General features: G+C 36.5%; 2 protein-coding genes across 5 annotated transcripts; both read right to left on the bottom strand.

The window, feature by feature from the left end:
- Window positions 1-296: 296 nt before the first annotated feature.
- Window positions 297-13,740, bottom strand: LOC145908992 (uncharacterized). Of its 4 annotated transcripts, XM_082996307.1 has the most exons (22): window positions 13,354-13,740; window positions 12,903-12,952; window positions 12,587-12,754; window positions 11,932-12,043; window positions 7,871-7,893; window positions 6,561-6,728; window positions 6,104-6,307; window positions 5,796-5,870; window positions 5,445-5,531; window positions 5,155-5,247; window positions 4,870-4,962; window positions 4,399-4,491; window positions 4,078-4,170; window positions 3,814-3,906; window positions 3,526-3,618; window positions 2,944-3,033; window positions 2,721-2,813; window positions 2,510-2,602; window positions 1,921-2,002; window positions 1,798-1,859; window positions 1,577-1,706; window positions 297-1,435 (listed from the first exon to the last, which is right to left on the bottom strand). In XM_082996307.1, the coding sequence occupies exons 1-22, from the start codon at window positions 13,703-13,705 to the stop codon at window positions 1,422-1,424; spliced, it is 2,361 nt and encodes a 786-aa protein (XP_082852433.1). In that variant the 5' UTR covers window positions 13,706-13,740; the 3' UTR covers window positions 297-1,421. The 4 variants fall into 4 exon arrangements, with proteins under 4 accessions (XP_082852433.1, XP_082852435.1, XP_082852434.1 ...); XM_082996309.1 differs by lacking the exon at window positions 2,510-2,602; XM_082996308.1 differs by lacking the exon at window positions 3,526-3,618.
- A 4-nt stretch (window positions 13,741-13,744) lies between these two features.
- Window positions 13,745-17,515, bottom strand: LOC145908990 (putative E3 ubiquitin-protein ligase HERC4). The gene has a single exon (XM_082996304.1). The coding sequence runs from the start codon at window positions 17,456-17,458 to the stop codon at window positions 14,363-14,365; it is 3,096 nt and encodes a 1,031-aa protein (XP_082852430.1). The 5' UTR covers window positions 17,459-17,515; the 3' UTR covers window positions 13,745-14,362.
- Between the last annotated feature and the right edge of the window lie 197 nt (window positions 17,516-17,712).

Genomic DNA, 17,712 nt, shown 5'->3' with positions numbered 1-17,712 from the left:
ATAAAAGGGGTTTCACGCTGATTTTCCTAAATTTAAAACATGTTCTTTCCACCTGGTTATTATAAGCTGGTGTTGTCTACTTAATTTTATTGTGATTCCCAGTAAACATATTTGTGCTTCTACAACTTACTGGAAAACTGTCAACCACAATACGTTTTTTTTGTTAACAAAAGGTAAACTTGTGATATTATGAAACAAACACTAAAAGTTGATTAAGTTCAAGACGCTATTTGGAAAAGTGTTAAACTGATTCGGACTAGTAGTTTGACCAGAGCAATACAAACTCTCTACACGAACCTGGAATTTTATTGGGCGAGCGTAAATCACAGCAAAGAGGAAAATCAGAAAGTACATCTTAACCTTTCGGAAGCAAGTTTAGCTTAAGGGGCGGCAGTCGCAGTCAATGAACAGGAAATTTTCACATACAGTTTGCTACATGTATCAGGTAAAATCGTTTGTTACTTCTGGTAAATCGTACGGGTTAATAGTGTGAAAAGGGTAACAGTGCAAATTTGACAGTTTAGCGAAAAAGTATGAGTTCTTGTTTAAATGTACAGAATGATGTTTTTTTTATATACCAACAATTTACCCCATCGTGTATTTCAGTTTACCACGGCACCATCGACAAATGAAGAATAAAAACATTGACATACTTTCATCACGTTATAAAACGCCATAGCTAAAATCGTATGTACAGCATAGAGATTATCGCTATTGTACCATGAATTGTTTGCGTGTAACTGATTTGCTACTGTACCTAAAAAGTGGTGTTTTTCCCCGTAAAATACTAAAAAATTGCGTACAGACTATGGTACTACTCTACGGCGCTATGCGAGAGGGTTAAAATGGGTTATAAACAAACTAAAACTTACAGGACAATCTGTTTGTGTACATTGTTTTTGAGGCATCAGTACAACGAAAAAATGGTTGTTTTTACCGAAAAAAACAGTTTTATGTTAAAGAGTTTTCGACAAAACTAATGGTCGCACAGCATTTTTAGTAAAACGATTTCAGTTATTTGTTATAAATGTTATTCAAACCAACAAATATAACCAACAGAGGGGCGGAAAGTGGAATCGTTTGTGTTTTGTGCAAATTTTTAAAAACGTTTTAAAAAACACATGTACAGTTGTCAGTAGCAACCGGTTCAGTGAAGCAGCACCATCCTAGGGTAATATAACCTTTGTTAAAACCTTCGCAAAAAGCAGTAAGCGAATGCTTTAACTGCACCGCGCAAGTAAGCAGTGTAACCAGAATAAACAGCGTTTTAAAACAAAGTTTGTGATGCAAGTAATGGTGCGATGCCTGTCTTAGCAATTGTGACATCACAAATGTAGTTGTGTACAAACAGGAAAATGTACAAAAGTCGAAGAAGAGTTTGTTGTGCATTGGAATATTGATTGTCTCTTCAATTGTTCGCGTCACGTTTCCGAAGCTGTAACAATAAAAATGTAAAGTTCACAGATAAAACTCGATATTTTACATATTTTGGCATGCAAACACAACCAATATCATTTTGTTATAGTTCAGTAGCATAAAAGATACTGTGCAGTCGCAATCCAATTACTTTTCTTACATGTTGACGACGACATGTGAACTCCACTGTCAGTTCTGGCTGAAGCTTGCCCCTTAAAATCCAACCGCTCATCCGTTATGAGCACGTTACCGCCACCTGGTGTGTGGTCGGCATTGTCCAGCGATCCAACCTAAAATAATGTAGTTGTGAGGTTTTAAAGCAAATGAAAAGAGTAATTCACCAACACCTAAATTGGTAAGCACGCGCAAAGAAGCACCAACCTTTGATTGAGCGATTTCCTTAAAAACTGGTTTTTCATCAAATATCTGCACATTACCACCACCTGGTCAAACAAATGATGAATATTAGAAAATATGTTTTATGTGAAATAAGATATACCTTACCTGGCCTGTGTCTTGCATTGTCAAGTGAGCCACATTTTGAACCAACTTTTGTAAGATCAAGACTTTTATTGAAAATTTTTACCTAAAAATTAGGTGGTTCAAATAAAATTGACATGGTTTTACCTCCATAACTATAAAAATTTTTTGTAAATCTAATGCGAAACAAATTTTGTTCTGCATTTTGCTAAAGATCACAAGGCAATATTTAACTTCATGCATGATTAGAGAGCATCTTGCACAGATATAAATAATGACAGGCCTAAATATATTCATAGTGAAACGTTTTACTACAAACAGTGGATCATTTACTGTTTCTAAATGCTAAGTAACATGCACATGTGGATTGCTGGTAAATTTATAGTAACATTAATCTTTTTTTTAACAAAGCTATAACTAACAATTCTTTATGGCCTGTACAATCAAACAGTTCTAAGCAACAAAAATGACAATCAAGCAAACTGTGCCAAAATAATATTACGCTTAAAATCATACCCAAGCATGCCTATAATGTTTTTATGCAGAAACTAAGGAATTTTGACTAAAGCATGACTGAATGTGTGTGTACTGAGACTTGTATCATGCGACATACATCGCCACCAGCCGGTTTGTGGTCGATCTTATCGCGACTGCCTACTTTAGATTGAGCACTGGAAACGTCCACACTTTGGTTCACAATCCTGGTCTATTACATCGGATAGAAAGTCTTAATCACATTATCACAATACACCAAGATTGAATCTTTTGTATTGTTACAATTATTTGCAAATAAATTTATTGTGTACATAATGTATTTAACTTACATTTCCACCTCCTGGGGTGTGGCTTATGTTGTCTGTGCTCCCAACTTTAGAGGAGACGCCCTTGACATCAACTTTTGAACTAAATATCTTCACCTGAACATAAATAAATACATTCGTTTTAAACCTAATATTACATTACAGATCTTTTCTTTTTACTCAAGACAGACTGATTTTTTGAAGAAACTTAACACAAAGTTTTAAGAGGTAGGGCATAAAAATGTACCTTTCCACCGGTTGGCGTGTGTTTCAAATTATCTTTACTTCCTACTTTAGACTGAACTTGGAATGTTGGTTTCTTGCTGAATATTTTCACCTGAAAAAGAAGGGACGTCTATCATAAATTTTGTGTCGTAAATATTCAAGATTTTAAAAATCAAGTGGTTTTATTAGTAAATAGCAAACTTTGGCAGAGTAAAATACTGCATGCCACAAAAATCACTTGTTCAGTGTTCAGAGATAAGTTTTAGCCACCACCAAAACATTCAAACATGTTACCAAAACTTAGTTCACCAATGATATATAATGATTTTACAGATCCTTGGTGTTCTGTTTATTGAAACAACTTGCTGTAAACAATACAAATTCTAGCATAAGGCCACTGATTTCTAGAATTTACAAAAATGTTTTGAGGGAAAAGGAACAAAACTAACAATAGGGCAATCCTTGGATGGTTTAACACCAAATGGTTTTAGGTTGTTAGAATTGACAAACTAATGTTGTGGTTAGTATGTTATGGGGTGCACAACAACAATAATGTTAGTTGGCATTTTGTTTGTTTTTTAACATGTTAAGGCACATGTAGGACCTTGCCACCTCCGGGCGAGTGATGGATATTTGAACGACTTCCAACTTTTGGGGACACTGAGCTGAAATCAGGGGCAGAGTGGAATATCTTTACCTGTAATTGTGCGCTGCTTTATGTTACAAAGTGTCTTGCAAACTTTGAGATAACATTGGACATATTAAAACCAGATTGTGATTAGATTTAATAAGATTAAAACTACTTCTCTGTTCATCCTCTAACAATTTATATCTTACATCCTGGAATACAAAAAATTCACACTTTTTCAAAAGAAAGAACAGTTATTCCCACCTTTCCACCTTGTGGCTCATGTTTAATGTTGTCTGTTGATCCACATTTTGATCCAACTTTGCTGTAATCCAACTTTTTGGCTTCAATTTTGACCTAAATCGTGTCAGTTTTCATTAACCAGAACAAACCCGTTTTGATATATTCTGAAATAATATGTGTATATAGTTGCCTAAAATGAACATAACATATTCTGTTCAACACATGGTTACTGCAATTATTAAAAGCTGTATGTCAATTTTAATAGTTTACAAATAGAAATCATACTTTTCCGCCACCGGGAGTGTGACTGAGATTATCTTTCGATCCACATTTTGGCCGGACGTGACTAAAATCCAACTTGCGATGTTCAACTTTTACCTGGAATAAAAACAGGTTTATTGCATGTGACAAAAACCATGGAAATGTAAAGCAGTAAATTTTTGGTTTTGATCTGTTCTCTTGCTGTAAATTTTTATCTAAATAAGTTTACAATTGCTTAACTGTCGTATTATTAAATGCAAAGATCATTTATTGCCTATTTTATGTCAGCAGTTTCAAGTGGGTAAACATTCATGGAAATGTAAGGCAATGGGTCGTTTAACTGACCTTGCCCCCAGTTGGGGTATGATGTATGTTGTCCTTTGATCCACATTTGGACGAAACGTTGGTGAAATTTAACTTTTTGCTTTCAATCTTCACCTGGAATTAAGATGAACTGCATCAAATATTAACCACAAATTTAATATTGTGTTCCAAGTTTAAACAAGTGTTGGGTTATATTATGACGTATTAGTACGTTACACCATTCACTGGGAAGAAAAATCTTGCAAAAAGAAAGGTTGAGGGTCATGACATTAATAAGCAAAAAGCCTGTGAGAGGAATTTGGTTGAGGAAACATGTTAAATGCAACAGCTGAAGAAAATGACGAGAACTTCATACAAAAAAAATAACAAACATTTGCCACCTGTGTTACATTGCACACATGCAACAAAACAGAAGCAAAATATTAAAAAGGAAAAATTCAACCAAATTAAAATAAGGAAATGCTGGCATTGGCAACACATGACAAGACTTACTTTACCGCCTCCTGGGGTATGACTTATATTGGAAAGCGATCCACATTTTGACCCGACGCTATCATATTTTACGGGCTTGCTTTCTATTTTTACCTGCAGACAGCCAAAAATTCTAAAATACTTCATACAGCACAGTATAGTATAGAGTTTATAAAAAAAGCGTAAACAACAAAAAATTGCTGAAATTATGCACAACCAACACTGGGGGATTAAAATTCTACCACTTCCAGTAGCATAAATAGCAACCCATCATTTTGTAACTCAGAAAATAATTGAGTAAATCACCTTTCCACCACCTGGTGTGTGGTTTGAGTTGTCTTTAGATCCACACTTAGACGAAACCTGACTGTAATCTGTTTTCTTGCTGTCAATTTTCACCTAACAAGTTTACAATTGTCAGAATGTCATATTTTTACATGCAACGTTACTTTCTTGCTCTCAAATTCACAGTTACCTTATCTGTCACACTTTTACCTCTACAGTTTATCTGGTTTAGGCAAACAATGGTGGGAGAGTTTATAAATTCTTAGAGGGACAGGCCAATAACATTTAGAATTTTCACAATGCTAAACTACCTTTCCTCCTCCAGGAGTGTGCTTGATGTTGTTCATCGATCCAACTTTGCTCTGTACATTCCTTGTGTCTGGCATTCTGCCTAAGATCTGAAAAATCAGACCATAAAGTCTGTCATCAGCTTTGGAAACAACACTGTTTTTATTAAGGACAAACAGGATAGTGTGAGGACACAAAAAGTGTATATATATATCATTACATATTGACTCACAAAACACAAAAGAAGCATACGTTCTCTGTGATATAAAATATCTGTTATTACTTTTGTGTATATTGTAAGGTAAATATTACACTACAAAAACTCAATGCAGCAATGCACATATTTCCTAACTACATAATTAAAAAATGCGTACATTTGTTCGGCTTCGAAGGGGTAATGCAGACGAATTATTAGAATTTGCAGATAATGGCCGTAGTGGAGCAGTGGCCTGCAACCAAGAGATAATCTTGAAAAGCTTGCATAAAACCAAGAAGATTACAAATTTAATTCCCTCCAATATTATCTGCATTTCTTGTAGCTGGTCATATTTGTAAAACAGACCGAGCTATTTTTCTTAAATGCAGGTAAAATCAAAAGGGCGAAACTGTAGCAAGAAACATGATACACTTAATCTGAACAAAATTGTAATTCATTCTACTGGATGGCAGTAAGGCATCTTACTGGTCTACGAGGAGTTTGATTTCCAGATAATTTTGCAGATGTGGCAGATATTGGTCTTTTTGTTCCAGTAGTGACGGGTGACCTTGGAGTCACAGAGGTCAGTTGTCGTGGTGGTGCTGTACGTGGTGAGTTGACAATACGAGGTGCTTTGTTAGGGGGTGTTGAAGGAGTTACTCGCTTTGTTTTCAAGGAAGCAGATTGAGGCTAAATTCAAACCAATTTGCAATTAGATTTTTATGGATATGACAGCAGGAAATCAATCTAAGCAAAAAAAAACACTTCAAGTTTGTAGTTTCAGTGGTTATTAGGCGCAAAGGACGTACATCAGGATACTGCGAACGATTGCACCACCAACAGTTTTTTGAGTTAATATTATATGTAGTCAGGAACAATGCTTGCAGCTAAATTCTGATGTGACAGCCACAACCTCATCATGTCAATGAAACATTTTCCTCACCCGTGTTTTGCTCTGGGGAGTAGAAGCTTTTCCGGTAACCAATAAATCCTTTGATCTGGTTGGTGTATTTCTTTTTGTCGGAGTGGAGACTGGTTTTGCAACCGTTTTTCTCAACTTTCCAGTCTTTTTTTGCACAGGAACACCAGTCGGTGTTTGCTGGTTAGAAACCTGCAACACAATATCCTTTTTTTAATTTGTTTTTAGTAAAGCATTGAACACAATTTTCTGATCAATGATGGAAAACACATTTAAAACATTTAATTGAAAACAGTTGTTTTTTAATATAAATAGCATAAATGCAATTTGTTTAAAGCTATAACATTTTTATTTGTTTTGGCAACAAGACAACAATAGTGATTCTATTGTGCTAGTGATTCTATTCTATTGTTTCTTAACCATTAACTTTTATATGCGAAGCATGTTTGCCCTAATTAAAAAGCCACCTATATCAAGCCCCCAATAAACGCTTCTTTATAAAGCTAAATATTGCCTTAGTGGTGCTAACAGCAGGAACATGAAGGTTGCTATATATATACTGATACCCATTGTATATGTGAGATAGGAAAATAACGAACGCGGAAACCAAAATGGGTGTAATTCTGTTGGAAAAAAATGTAACATTAACAAAGGATTTTTCATCAGTAGAAATGTGAGTGCAATTTTCTTTAGTTTCTAGTGGTCCTACTGAATAGATTTAGATATGATATCGTTTGTTCTTGTTTAACAGTGCAGCATATGTGATGAAATATCAGTGCTGAGGGTAATGGTAATCAATGAGGAGACAAAAGAAACCTTTTACTTATTTATCACCAGGTGTAAAAATAGTATGTTTATGGGGCTTAGTCGCTTTTTGTGGGTTTCAATTCATAAACCAATCTGGAGCTTTAAATTATTAACATTTATTGATGGCTGTGAGCCCGAGGTCCTTTAAAGTATTCCTAAATTCCTGGGACATTGGCCTTGGTGTATCAATCGTCAGAGTTCAAATAATTTTGTTATTTGTTGGCAATTCCGTGCACTCAAAGCATTGGACAATAAAAGCGTGTACCGTGTGATACCTTGTTACGTCCTCACGTTTCGTTGTGAAAACAAGGACAAATTGAAAATAATGGGTTGCATTTGACAAGTGTTTAAAATTGCGTTATATTTTTGCATTTGTAATCACGCTTTGTACTGCAGCGGTTTTTAGGTCGCAAACCGCGTATTTGGAATAATATGAGCACTGCAAACACGGTAGCATAACAAGCCGTGCTGTGATTTAACCAAATGTTACAACTATACAACGTTAAATATACAGAAATAAAGTTTACCTCTCCGTCGGTTTTTGGTGTTTCTGAAACAAGAAACAAATACGGGAGTTAGTCGTTGGATTAAACACTTAATCGGACAAATATTCTGCAATATATGGCGTTTAAATGAAATTTCTTCATGCAAAAAAACAAAACAAACGCTCAACATTGTCACGTAAAATGACGCAGCGTAAATGCGTTTTTTTGTTTATGTTAAGAGATGCAGAACTCGTTTACGAAGATTAAATTTTCCTCAGCATAAATAAACTGAAAAGTATTAGCAATGTCTGACAGACTCGTTTTCTTTGCAAGAGACCTCTGAACTTGGAAACTAATTATCTACAGCACACACAACCAAAATCGATTTCACCGAATTGATCTAATCAAGACTGTATGCAATTGAACAACCTCGACATTTTAATATACTACGATATACAGGGTAATATATTAGAAAACGACCCTTTACTATTTACGAAGGTAAACAATGACAGACTCTCCTTATCATTATTAAACTTTTAAACTATTTGACGAATTATTAGAAATTATTTCACAAAACTTTCCGAAATCTCGCAACAATTTTCGTTACACCACAGAGTGACGCCGATTTTTAGTGAAATCTGTGTCGTTGTCACAACAGAAAGTGTCCAGAAAGTGCGTTGTGATTTTAACCTCATTGTGTTTAATACCACAGTGTTGAGGCTTACCAAAACATATTACGTTTAGTAGCGCGGTTAATGTAATCTGCGCTATTTCAATAACGCCAACTACAACACATTGTTAGTTTGAGACCGAATGGACTGATTTTCGCTTCGAGACGAGCGTTTAAATTATTAATGATTTTGCCTCAGAAGAATGACGTCCACATACAAACTCTATTTACGCAGAGGAATCCGCGTGATTTAAGGTCAACCTCAGCTGTATTTACAGCTATAGAGCAGCAAGGATACAATTAAAGCAAAATGAAACTTAATTTATCAGGTTTAAGGTACAATCCTCACATGCATCTTCAAAAATGTATTAAAAACGTTTTCTTATGAAAAATTCGTCATTCAAATTACACAACAAAGCCCATACATTATCGTACCGCAACAGACAAACCTCTCCCTTATAGTTAAAGCCACGTTAATGTAGGTCAACTGCCCGCCAATGGGTTTTCCACACATTGCTTCAATAGTTAGTCTACAACGGTTCAAAACACACAGAAGCGAACAACTAGAATGGTTATCATTAGCTACAACACAAACTCAATACCTTCCTTAAAAAACAGACGCAGCATAGCAATTGTAATACATATGACAGAAAATTTCACGAGAAAGTTGGCGGTTAAATTTTAGAGCTACTGTTTTATCCGAAAATATTAGGTGAATCCTATGTACTAGATGCTGACTGAACCTTGTAAACTTCCGTATCATGGCTGTACGATTGAGTGCGTTTAAGTCAGGCTCAAAACCGCAACCCGCCCACCGTGTCTAACATTTTCACTAACCTCAGCATCACAACAAACTTTGTTTTTGCAACATTTTGTCTCCGTTAAAAAAACACGCCACGGTTCCGGGCAGTAGTGTTTGTCCACTCTCACAATGGACCTAAGTCTTTTCACACTGGGCATAAAGATGAAAAATGTTGAACAGGCGATAATCCAAGCTTACTTGATCGATATCACGTCTTGCTACATGAAAGCTCTATATGGGATTGGCAATGTGTCACGTACTTATGTGCATGGATGGAAACGCGACGATCGTTCAACAGCTGGACCCACGGAACGATATTTTTGTTTCCAAGCCTTGGTTAAAGTGAATTCCTAGACTCCGGGAATCATTTCCCATCCTAATTTTGTACCGCAAGAATAGACACGTTTTCTAGGTTAAAATATGTCGTCTTTCTTTTTCCCCCAAAATATATTTCGCTAAGAAAATCATCGTCAACGTCTATGTATATTTGGTTTGAACAAGTAATTAGGCAAAGAGACACGAACAAGCTTAAGAAAGTGTGACACAGCCCTTCACAAGCAGTCTTTCACAACTAACTGTGTTTTGCGCTCAAAATAGTGATGGCAAAACATTCTACCGTCATGGAAACCATATCTCACCATACTTTTCAGCATTATTGGTACTGAGAGAGACAGGAATTATATTAATTATAACCATAGTCTTCTTTACTCAGCAAACGTGATAGGGTGTATGAATGTACATCGCAACGACAATTAATCCACATCCACTTGTAACGCACCTTTAACTTTCTGAACATAACAACATACAGTAACGCTGAGAAAATTTCCCATAAACTATTTTTCGACAGCAATGCTTCAAACTCTGTCGTAAAATTGTAATTTTTTTTTACCCAATTAAACCCGGAACTTTTCCGCTTTATGGTTCGAGCGTTTATAAAACTTTAATGGGTTTCACAAGGCCTGAACCAATGTGCACACGAGATGAAAGTTTTTGAAATAGTTGAACACGCAATTCAATAGACAGTACCCTGTATTTTTTTGGCATTTTACATCATTTACGTATTTGCAGAATTCATATCAATTTTCTTATTGCGTCCCAAATCGTTTGTTTTTTACACACTGAAACGTACGCCTTACAATTGTTTTGAATTTAATTGCCAAAATTCTAGATGCTAAACTTTTCTTCCTGTACAACAAATCAATACCTCTGTAGCTGCAAGTTACCACAGTGCGCAAATATGATTGCTACTCAAATGTCACGGAGCTACCTCATGCTGTACGTGATAATTGCATTCCCAGTGGGATGGTGTTACATTTACCTTTGCTTGTCACATTCGAATAAACAAAATCGTTTAGTTTGGTTCCATTAGAAAGGCAATTAATAATTAATAAACCAGAAAACTTTAAAACAATCTTTAAACGATGACATTAACTGTGGCCGCATTTTTTCACTTGTATAGAAACGTACACAAAAGAGCCCCTAATATGTTTTAATACATCGGTAATGGTTTGCATGAGAGCATGGCAAAAAAACGCAATAGACCTACAAGCGTAACTTCACAATATTGCTATCAAGAAGTAAAATGAATGCAAACAAAATCAGTAGCAACCTTTGTAAAATCCGCCAAAAAGATCAGTGACATTATTGCTTCAACGTTCGATAATCTGACAAGTCACTACACTAGTGATAGCAAATTCGCTTGCCACAAAAACAACCAGACGAAACACCACTCAAGAAACCATACGACCAGCTGTTACAACCTTGTGACAACTAAACATCCTCCAAACGCAACTTAAAACACAACCTGGACCTGCTGGAAGGGAATAATGACACAACAAGTCGCCTTAAGATGGGCATATCATGGTTAAGTACACTCGTGTGACCAGAAAGTGAAGTGAAAGCGGCTAAACAACTGGCTATGTTGCCTAAACGAGGATTTGTATTGTTTTATGGGGCATGGGTGCTCTGAGGGCAAGAAGTTTGAAGAGTTGTTGCTTCAACAGGTCTTGAATAGCAACTGGATAGCATATATTCAAGGGTTTTGATTAAACTAAAGACATTTTCTCCTAAAGTCTGGACATAACAAGAGGTTTTTTTATCAGACATGTTTCCATCTTATACTGGTTTTATGTGGGCGGGCTATTTTTGTTTCCTTGCTTGATGATAACGCCAACACTGTACTTTTATTTAAACTCTATACTTGGGAGCATTGTTATTTACGGATGGAAGTACAAATGACAGACTTTAGTGAACCTGGTTTGTGGTCACTGCATTATTTTTAATATTGTAATGCAGTTTCATATTGGAAAATTGATTTTGAGACCAATAAGAAAATGTTTTAGTTCGTTCCCACCGTTCAGTTCATTCCAATAGGAAGAAAAAGAAAAAACTGAAAACTGACATAATATTTCACGAACAAAGCAATTAGACTTTTCAGTCGGAGAACAATCAGATTTGGTATAAGTTTCCTGTTCACTATATGTCAAAACCAACCATTCAATAAAAAAAAAACACACAAAAGAATGAAGAGTTCAACAACCCAAATACAAGGGTTTTCAAATATACACAATGAATCTGGTTAGCTAAGTTTTAAGCAGTTCTGCACAAATTCCTCTATTTTTTTTGAAGTACCTGGAGGCTGCGAGTTGGGTTGGTTACGTTTTGTCTTTTCATTTATTATCATTTCCCTCAGTTCTTCTTCCATTTTCTGTGAAACTGAGAACATTTGTGAGTCCGTCATCTCCTACGAAGAAAATTGTTTTGTTTGAGACAAACAAAAATTACATGAGAGCATGTAAAGAAAATAGTCATGGCATTTTACTTAAGAAGGCAAAAAAACACACTTTTAGCAACAAAAAAGTATGTGACAAGGTACTGCTTTATAACATGGGGGTGGTCAATTTTTTGCTTTCCATGTGCAATTTTTTTTACTTTTAATTTAGTTGCGCTGTAAGCATTCATAATTCTTTTAAAGTGTGTTAATTTTAGACTGGAAAGAATTTCAGTACACTCACTTCTAACCATATGTTTTACCGTATTCTGTATTCTGCTACATTTTTTCTGGAAATCAGCTACAATTATAGTCAAGCATAAGGGGAGATTGCCATGTAATAATGAGACACAGGGTGGTCACCGCTGCTATTTCACAAGTGCACTAACATTGCTCTCTTGCACCACCTGGAGGATAAAACTTGCAGCCCTGGCAAAAGTTTTGTGCCATGTTTCCAATTAACTGGGGGTGTTGAACAAATGCTGTCTATACAAAAATCCACACAAACACACTCACAACATATTCTGTGTCCATTGGTGAAGATAACATCAGTTGCTCCAGTGCCTCCTGGGGACTTCCCCTATGTTGAGACTGCACATTTGCTGAGTCACCATTTTCTGGTGCTTCAGGTTGCTGGACTGAGTCAGCATCACCAGTGTCAAGCTTTCCATCAGGTTGTGAAATCTGCAAATATTGTCAGTGTTGCCTTAATTTACTTTTACCACTGTTTAGTATCCATTGCAGATACACAAATTCGGCCCATATTTTTGAAACATTTCAAATCTACAGAATACAAGGATTGTTTAACATTACCAAAAAAATAAAAAATTACTGTTTTTTGTTCAGCATTGGGAATATGAACAGTTTCTTCCAAGTTGGTTTCTGAAACATAAATATAACATTTTTTTGTTTTACATCAGTGTGAAATGCTGTTTTCAATTGTGTGTGGGAACGATAATTCATTTCCTGTGTTTAATTATAACACAAACAAAAACCCAGCGTCTACGCTGAGCTCATTTCAATACAGGTGCGGCCAAACTTTAAACAACGAAACAAAGAGAAAACGAATACTTTTCTAGTTACAAAAGACACAATAACATGGAACAAGATATACACTGGAAATCTTCAACAGAAAGTTTGTCCTTAACATTTGAAAGCAAAGGGTTCCAAATTATATTTCAGTAAACCTGTATCTGCATATATTACAGTAAATTCACAAATACTACACATGCAAAACAAATTATCATGTATTAAACACTATTTATACCAACATAATTAGTTACCCAATTTGGAATGCATCACAGAGCTTGCATCACCAGTTGCATGGTGGTCTATGATTTCAATTTGTTTTGGCAAGAATTCTTGTGGCAAAGGTTCGGCTTCTACATCATTAGCAGTTCCATTTTGCATAGATTTACTGGTTGGCAAATAATCAGGGCTGGCAGTGGTGTCTTGTGTTGCAAAGTTGTTGATTGACAGATAATCGTTTTCGACGTCAGGAGATGATTGTTGGGTAATGGTACTTGGCAGTGCATTTAGTGGCGCAGTCTTTTGTGTAGAAACAGGTGATGTGTACGGTGAAATAAAGCTGTCGTTTGAAATATCATTTAATCGGCTGTCCTCTGTCTCGGCCATTGTCCTTGCTAGCAGCAGTGTTAAAAACCTATAAAATCACTGCAATGGTAAAGAAAAAACACAAAGAATTAGGAAAATGAAAGGCTTTTAAAATTATCATATTAGATGTGGTTACATTAACTTGAAACGTCGCTTATTTAACACTTTAACTTCGTCATGAAATAATTCTGCAATAAATGAAGTCACCATATCCAACCATTAACAAGTCCAACACAGTTTGCAGTCAACTACATAAGTTTTGTGTGCATGTAAATAACAATTAACTAAAAACACATGAGAGATGTACACAGGCCAGATATATAAGCTACCAAGCTTGGGTTGCAGTAAACATAACAAAGTTTATATATATATGCATGGCTTTTAGTGAGAACATAGCATTGCACAGTGCACAAATACCAGGTTAACTGTACGTTCATGAAAGCAAAATATATATACAAGAACTGGAATAGACCTGGAAAGCCTTGAAACAATAATTATTTTTCCCCACACTGAAAGAATTTTTGTATATGTGCATAAAATTAAATGAATTGCAAGAGATATTGAGCAAGCACTGAAAAATTTCGAAAACATACAATGCAATTTATACTCAGAATACAATGCAATGTTTCAGTACATGTAAATAAAATGATGCAAAAGATGAGCATATATTCGAACATACTATGCTAAGTGGAATCCCTGATTGTTGAGCATTGCAGTTTTTAGTTTTTGCTCTAATATACTTTGCGATGAATACAATGGCAAATCCAACAAGTTAAAGCAGGTGTGAGCAACAGGCAAATGGTTGTCTCCAGTTTTCACGGACTGAATCACTATTTTTACACCATTAATTGGAACTTTGTTGCAACCAGTAAGAAACAAAAGAAATTCTTTCTTTTCCTCCAACGTGAATGCATGAAAAACGTTCCAAAACATGTTGATCACAGGATGCTGTCTGTAGTATTCACCCTTATAGTCTGCAGTTTTTTCAAATACTTCCCAATCATAGTTTTGATTGCCAACAACCATTTCCATAAGCTCCATCGGTCGAAACAAGTCCATTACTTTACCCCCACAGACTTTGTGAAAACCTTTGTAAAATGCTTCATACGGGTGCCGGACAGACTTGTTGAACACAAAGTCAACATAAGCAGTGACATACTCTTGTCTGTTTTGTTCTGTCACAGCAACATTCGCACCGTTAGGGATTAATTCCACCACACGACTTTCACCAAAGTTGTCTCTGTTCACAGTGAAATCTAAACAAAACGTATCTTCCACATTTCCACCCTCGAACTCCAGCAATTGTTTAAGACTCCTGGTCATTGTTGGGTCGAGCTCTTGCAAATCGATTAGAGTTGGAACTTCACCCAGCAGTTTTTTATATAAAGCAAGCGGAAAGCAGATATCGATGATAGTGTTATTGTAAATTGCAAGACCGCACAGAAGTCCAACCAAGAAGTACATCATTTCTGTTTCAAGTTCAAAATCTGAGAACCACATGAGGCGCGATTCGTCAAAATATTGAAACATTCCATACTTGGGGTCAATCACCTCTTTTAGGATTAACATAAAAAACTCTTTCCGGACTCCGCCAGCATCTTGGCCTTCCTCGCCAGAAAACTTCACCACCAGTGGCTTCTTAAGACTCCTCACATCCACATTTGCTAAACTCGTTAACGCATCGTGAAGCAAATCACTCCTTCGAATTTCAAGTTCCAGAACAGGAGTTTCAAGATATTGTTGGCTGCCATAACCAAACAACGAAGCCATGTTGCGGTCTTGAGCTTCGCTATATGCAGTTCTCATTTGCCACACAGCATCTATCTGCAGCAAAGAGGTCTTTGCTTGGGAGTTTAGTAAAAATGGGTAATGGCAGATACGTCCTGGTTGACCTTGGATCCACTTTGTGTAATCGTCATCTAAATTCACCAGATCTGTGATATGGGGAAGATAGAATTGTTGATAAGGAATAATTGACCTGTCTCCTGAATCATTTGCATGATTTAGTTTCTTTAAATAATCAAGTACATGGAAAAGGTACCTTTGCAAGTTCACCCCATTCACCATGGGCTGTCTCAGTACCTTCATTATGCATTTTTTACACATGTCCACTGGTTTAACAAAGTACAAAGGCTCCATTGTGCGATACCATTTGTCAAGAACTTTCGAAGCAGCACTAGTAAGAGTTGAACATTTATGAGCAAATGGCATCAAGAGGTTCTGATAGTGGTCAACCATGTTCAACATCTCACATTCAGGCAATACAAGATAAACCCTTAAAGCTTCAATGTCAGGAGGGCTTTCGGTTAAGCTTGGGATAAGTTTTTCCTGCATGGATTTAACCATAATATCCTGAACCCTTGTACATCTACATGAACAAAGTTTGTTATATCCAAGCCTTGCTGCCATAAAACTTATGCCATGAAAGCTGGCATTGGTCTTGTGGTGTTCACTTGACAAAAAGGAGGCATTAATACACATAGATGAGCTCATCACAGTGTAAAGATATTTTTCAACATCAGGCATAACTCTGGTTTCATTAGAAAGTGACTCAAGTTTTGAAATTAGTTCATCGCTTAGAGTAAGTATACGTCTTCGCTGCGGGACTTCACGAAAATCAGATGGAGGTACAGTGTTGTTGGGAGAAAAGACGATTGCGGATTCGTCTCCACCAGCACAGATTTGCTTGATTGTCACAGAATTGTCCACACCAGGAGCAAGATCTTTTGCACTTGTCGACTGAACATTTTCATTGGTGTTGTGACTAGGCATTGTGATGGCATGTGGGATAAAATTGCCTCCAACTTTTGCAACTGAATAACCGAGTTGGCCACTGGAATTGTCCCCGCAAGTGTAGATCTGTTTGGAGCTTGGGACAAAACTTAAAGTATGAGAACAGCCACATGCGACTTGGGTGATGGTGCTTCCCATAAGTTCAAACACTTTCTTGGGGTTTACTGATGTTTCAGATGACTTTCCATGCCCTAGTTGTCCTTGCTTGTTTGACCCAAATGTGAACAAACCACCATCTTTGGTAAGGGCTGCAGTATGGCAACCTCCAGCGGATATGAACTTGACAGTCTGTGATCTCAGCGATTTTAGCAACACAGGAACAGCACGATTCTCACTGTCCCCAACACCTAATTGGCCATGATCATTTCTTCCCCATCCAAACACAGCACCAGAACATGTGACAGCAAGGCTATGCCAGCTACCAGCACAAACTTGGGCAAACGGAATTCCAATTAGTGAGACAATCTGTTTTATTTCATTTTTAGGTGACTGGTTTGCACCTGTGCCAAGTTGCCCGAACTCATTGTTTCCACATGTGAATATTTCACCACCACTGCTCAAAAACAAACTGTGAGACTGCCCACAGGAAACACTGATAATTTGGTACGATTGCAAAGATTTGACAGGTTTTGGTGAAGAATAGTAGTCATACTCAGTCAAACCAAGCTGACCATGTTCATTTTTACCCCATCCATAAACACGAAAGCGATCATCAATAGCAATAATAAAACAATGGCCTGCACAGACCTGAGTAATAACAATTGTGTCGAATGCTGTCACTTTGCTGCTGACGATATTGCTTGACTTGCAATGGTTTAGAAAGGCATAGACAGATCCATCCTTCAATAAAACTGCAGAGCCAGATTTGAAAAAGCTTGCTTGTTGAATATCGTGGTTTTCAAATATTGAAACCTTGCTTGGGCCAATTTGAGAAGCATCCACACCATTTTCTTCAATGCTGCGCTGTCCCCATGTAAACATTGTGAAACATCACAAGTTACACAGGGCATAAAAGTTTTACCAGTTGTGGTAACTTCTAAATCTAAAAATTAAACAACAAGGAAAGATATAATTGTATTCAATCAATGCCTAACAATTTTAAACAACTCAAGTTGCCATATTAAGAAACTGTACATAGGCTACCTACATCTTCAGATTAAGCAGCAAGTTCAAAAATACGTGGGACTCTGCAGTACAACGCGGTGTAATTATTCTTACCACACGCACAAACATTA

Source organism: Ascidia mentula, chromosome 7 (genome assembly GCF_947561715.1).
Source record: "Ascidia mentula chromosome 7, kaAscMent1.1, whole genome shotgun sequence".
NCBI classification, from domain to species: Eukaryota; Metazoa; Chordata; class Ascidiacea; order Phlebobranchia; family Ascidiidae; genus Ascidia; species Ascidia mentula.
Note: the sequence above shows the minus strand (reverse complement) of the source record. Positions and strands in the feature narration are given on the sequence as shown.

Excerpts from the sequence above, each read along its gene's own strand:
- LOC145908992 (XM_082996307.1), bottom strand. The coding sequence starts at position 13,705 with ATGGCCGAGACAGAGGACAGCCGATTAAATGATATTTCAAACGACAGC. Across the intron at positions 6,729-7,870 it reads CACCAAAAACCGACGGAGAG|GTTTCTAACCAGCAAACACC; the intron begins GTAAACTTTATT and ends ATTGTGTTGCAG. Across the intron at positions 3,034-3,525 it reads ACTCGCCCGGAGGTGGCAAG|GTGAAAATATTCAGCAAGAA; the intron begins GTCCTACATGTG and ends CTTCTTTTTCAG.
- LOC145908990 (XM_082996304.1), bottom strand. The coding sequence starts at position 17,458 with ATGTTTACATGGGGACAGCGCAGCATTGAAGAAAATGGTGTGGATGCT.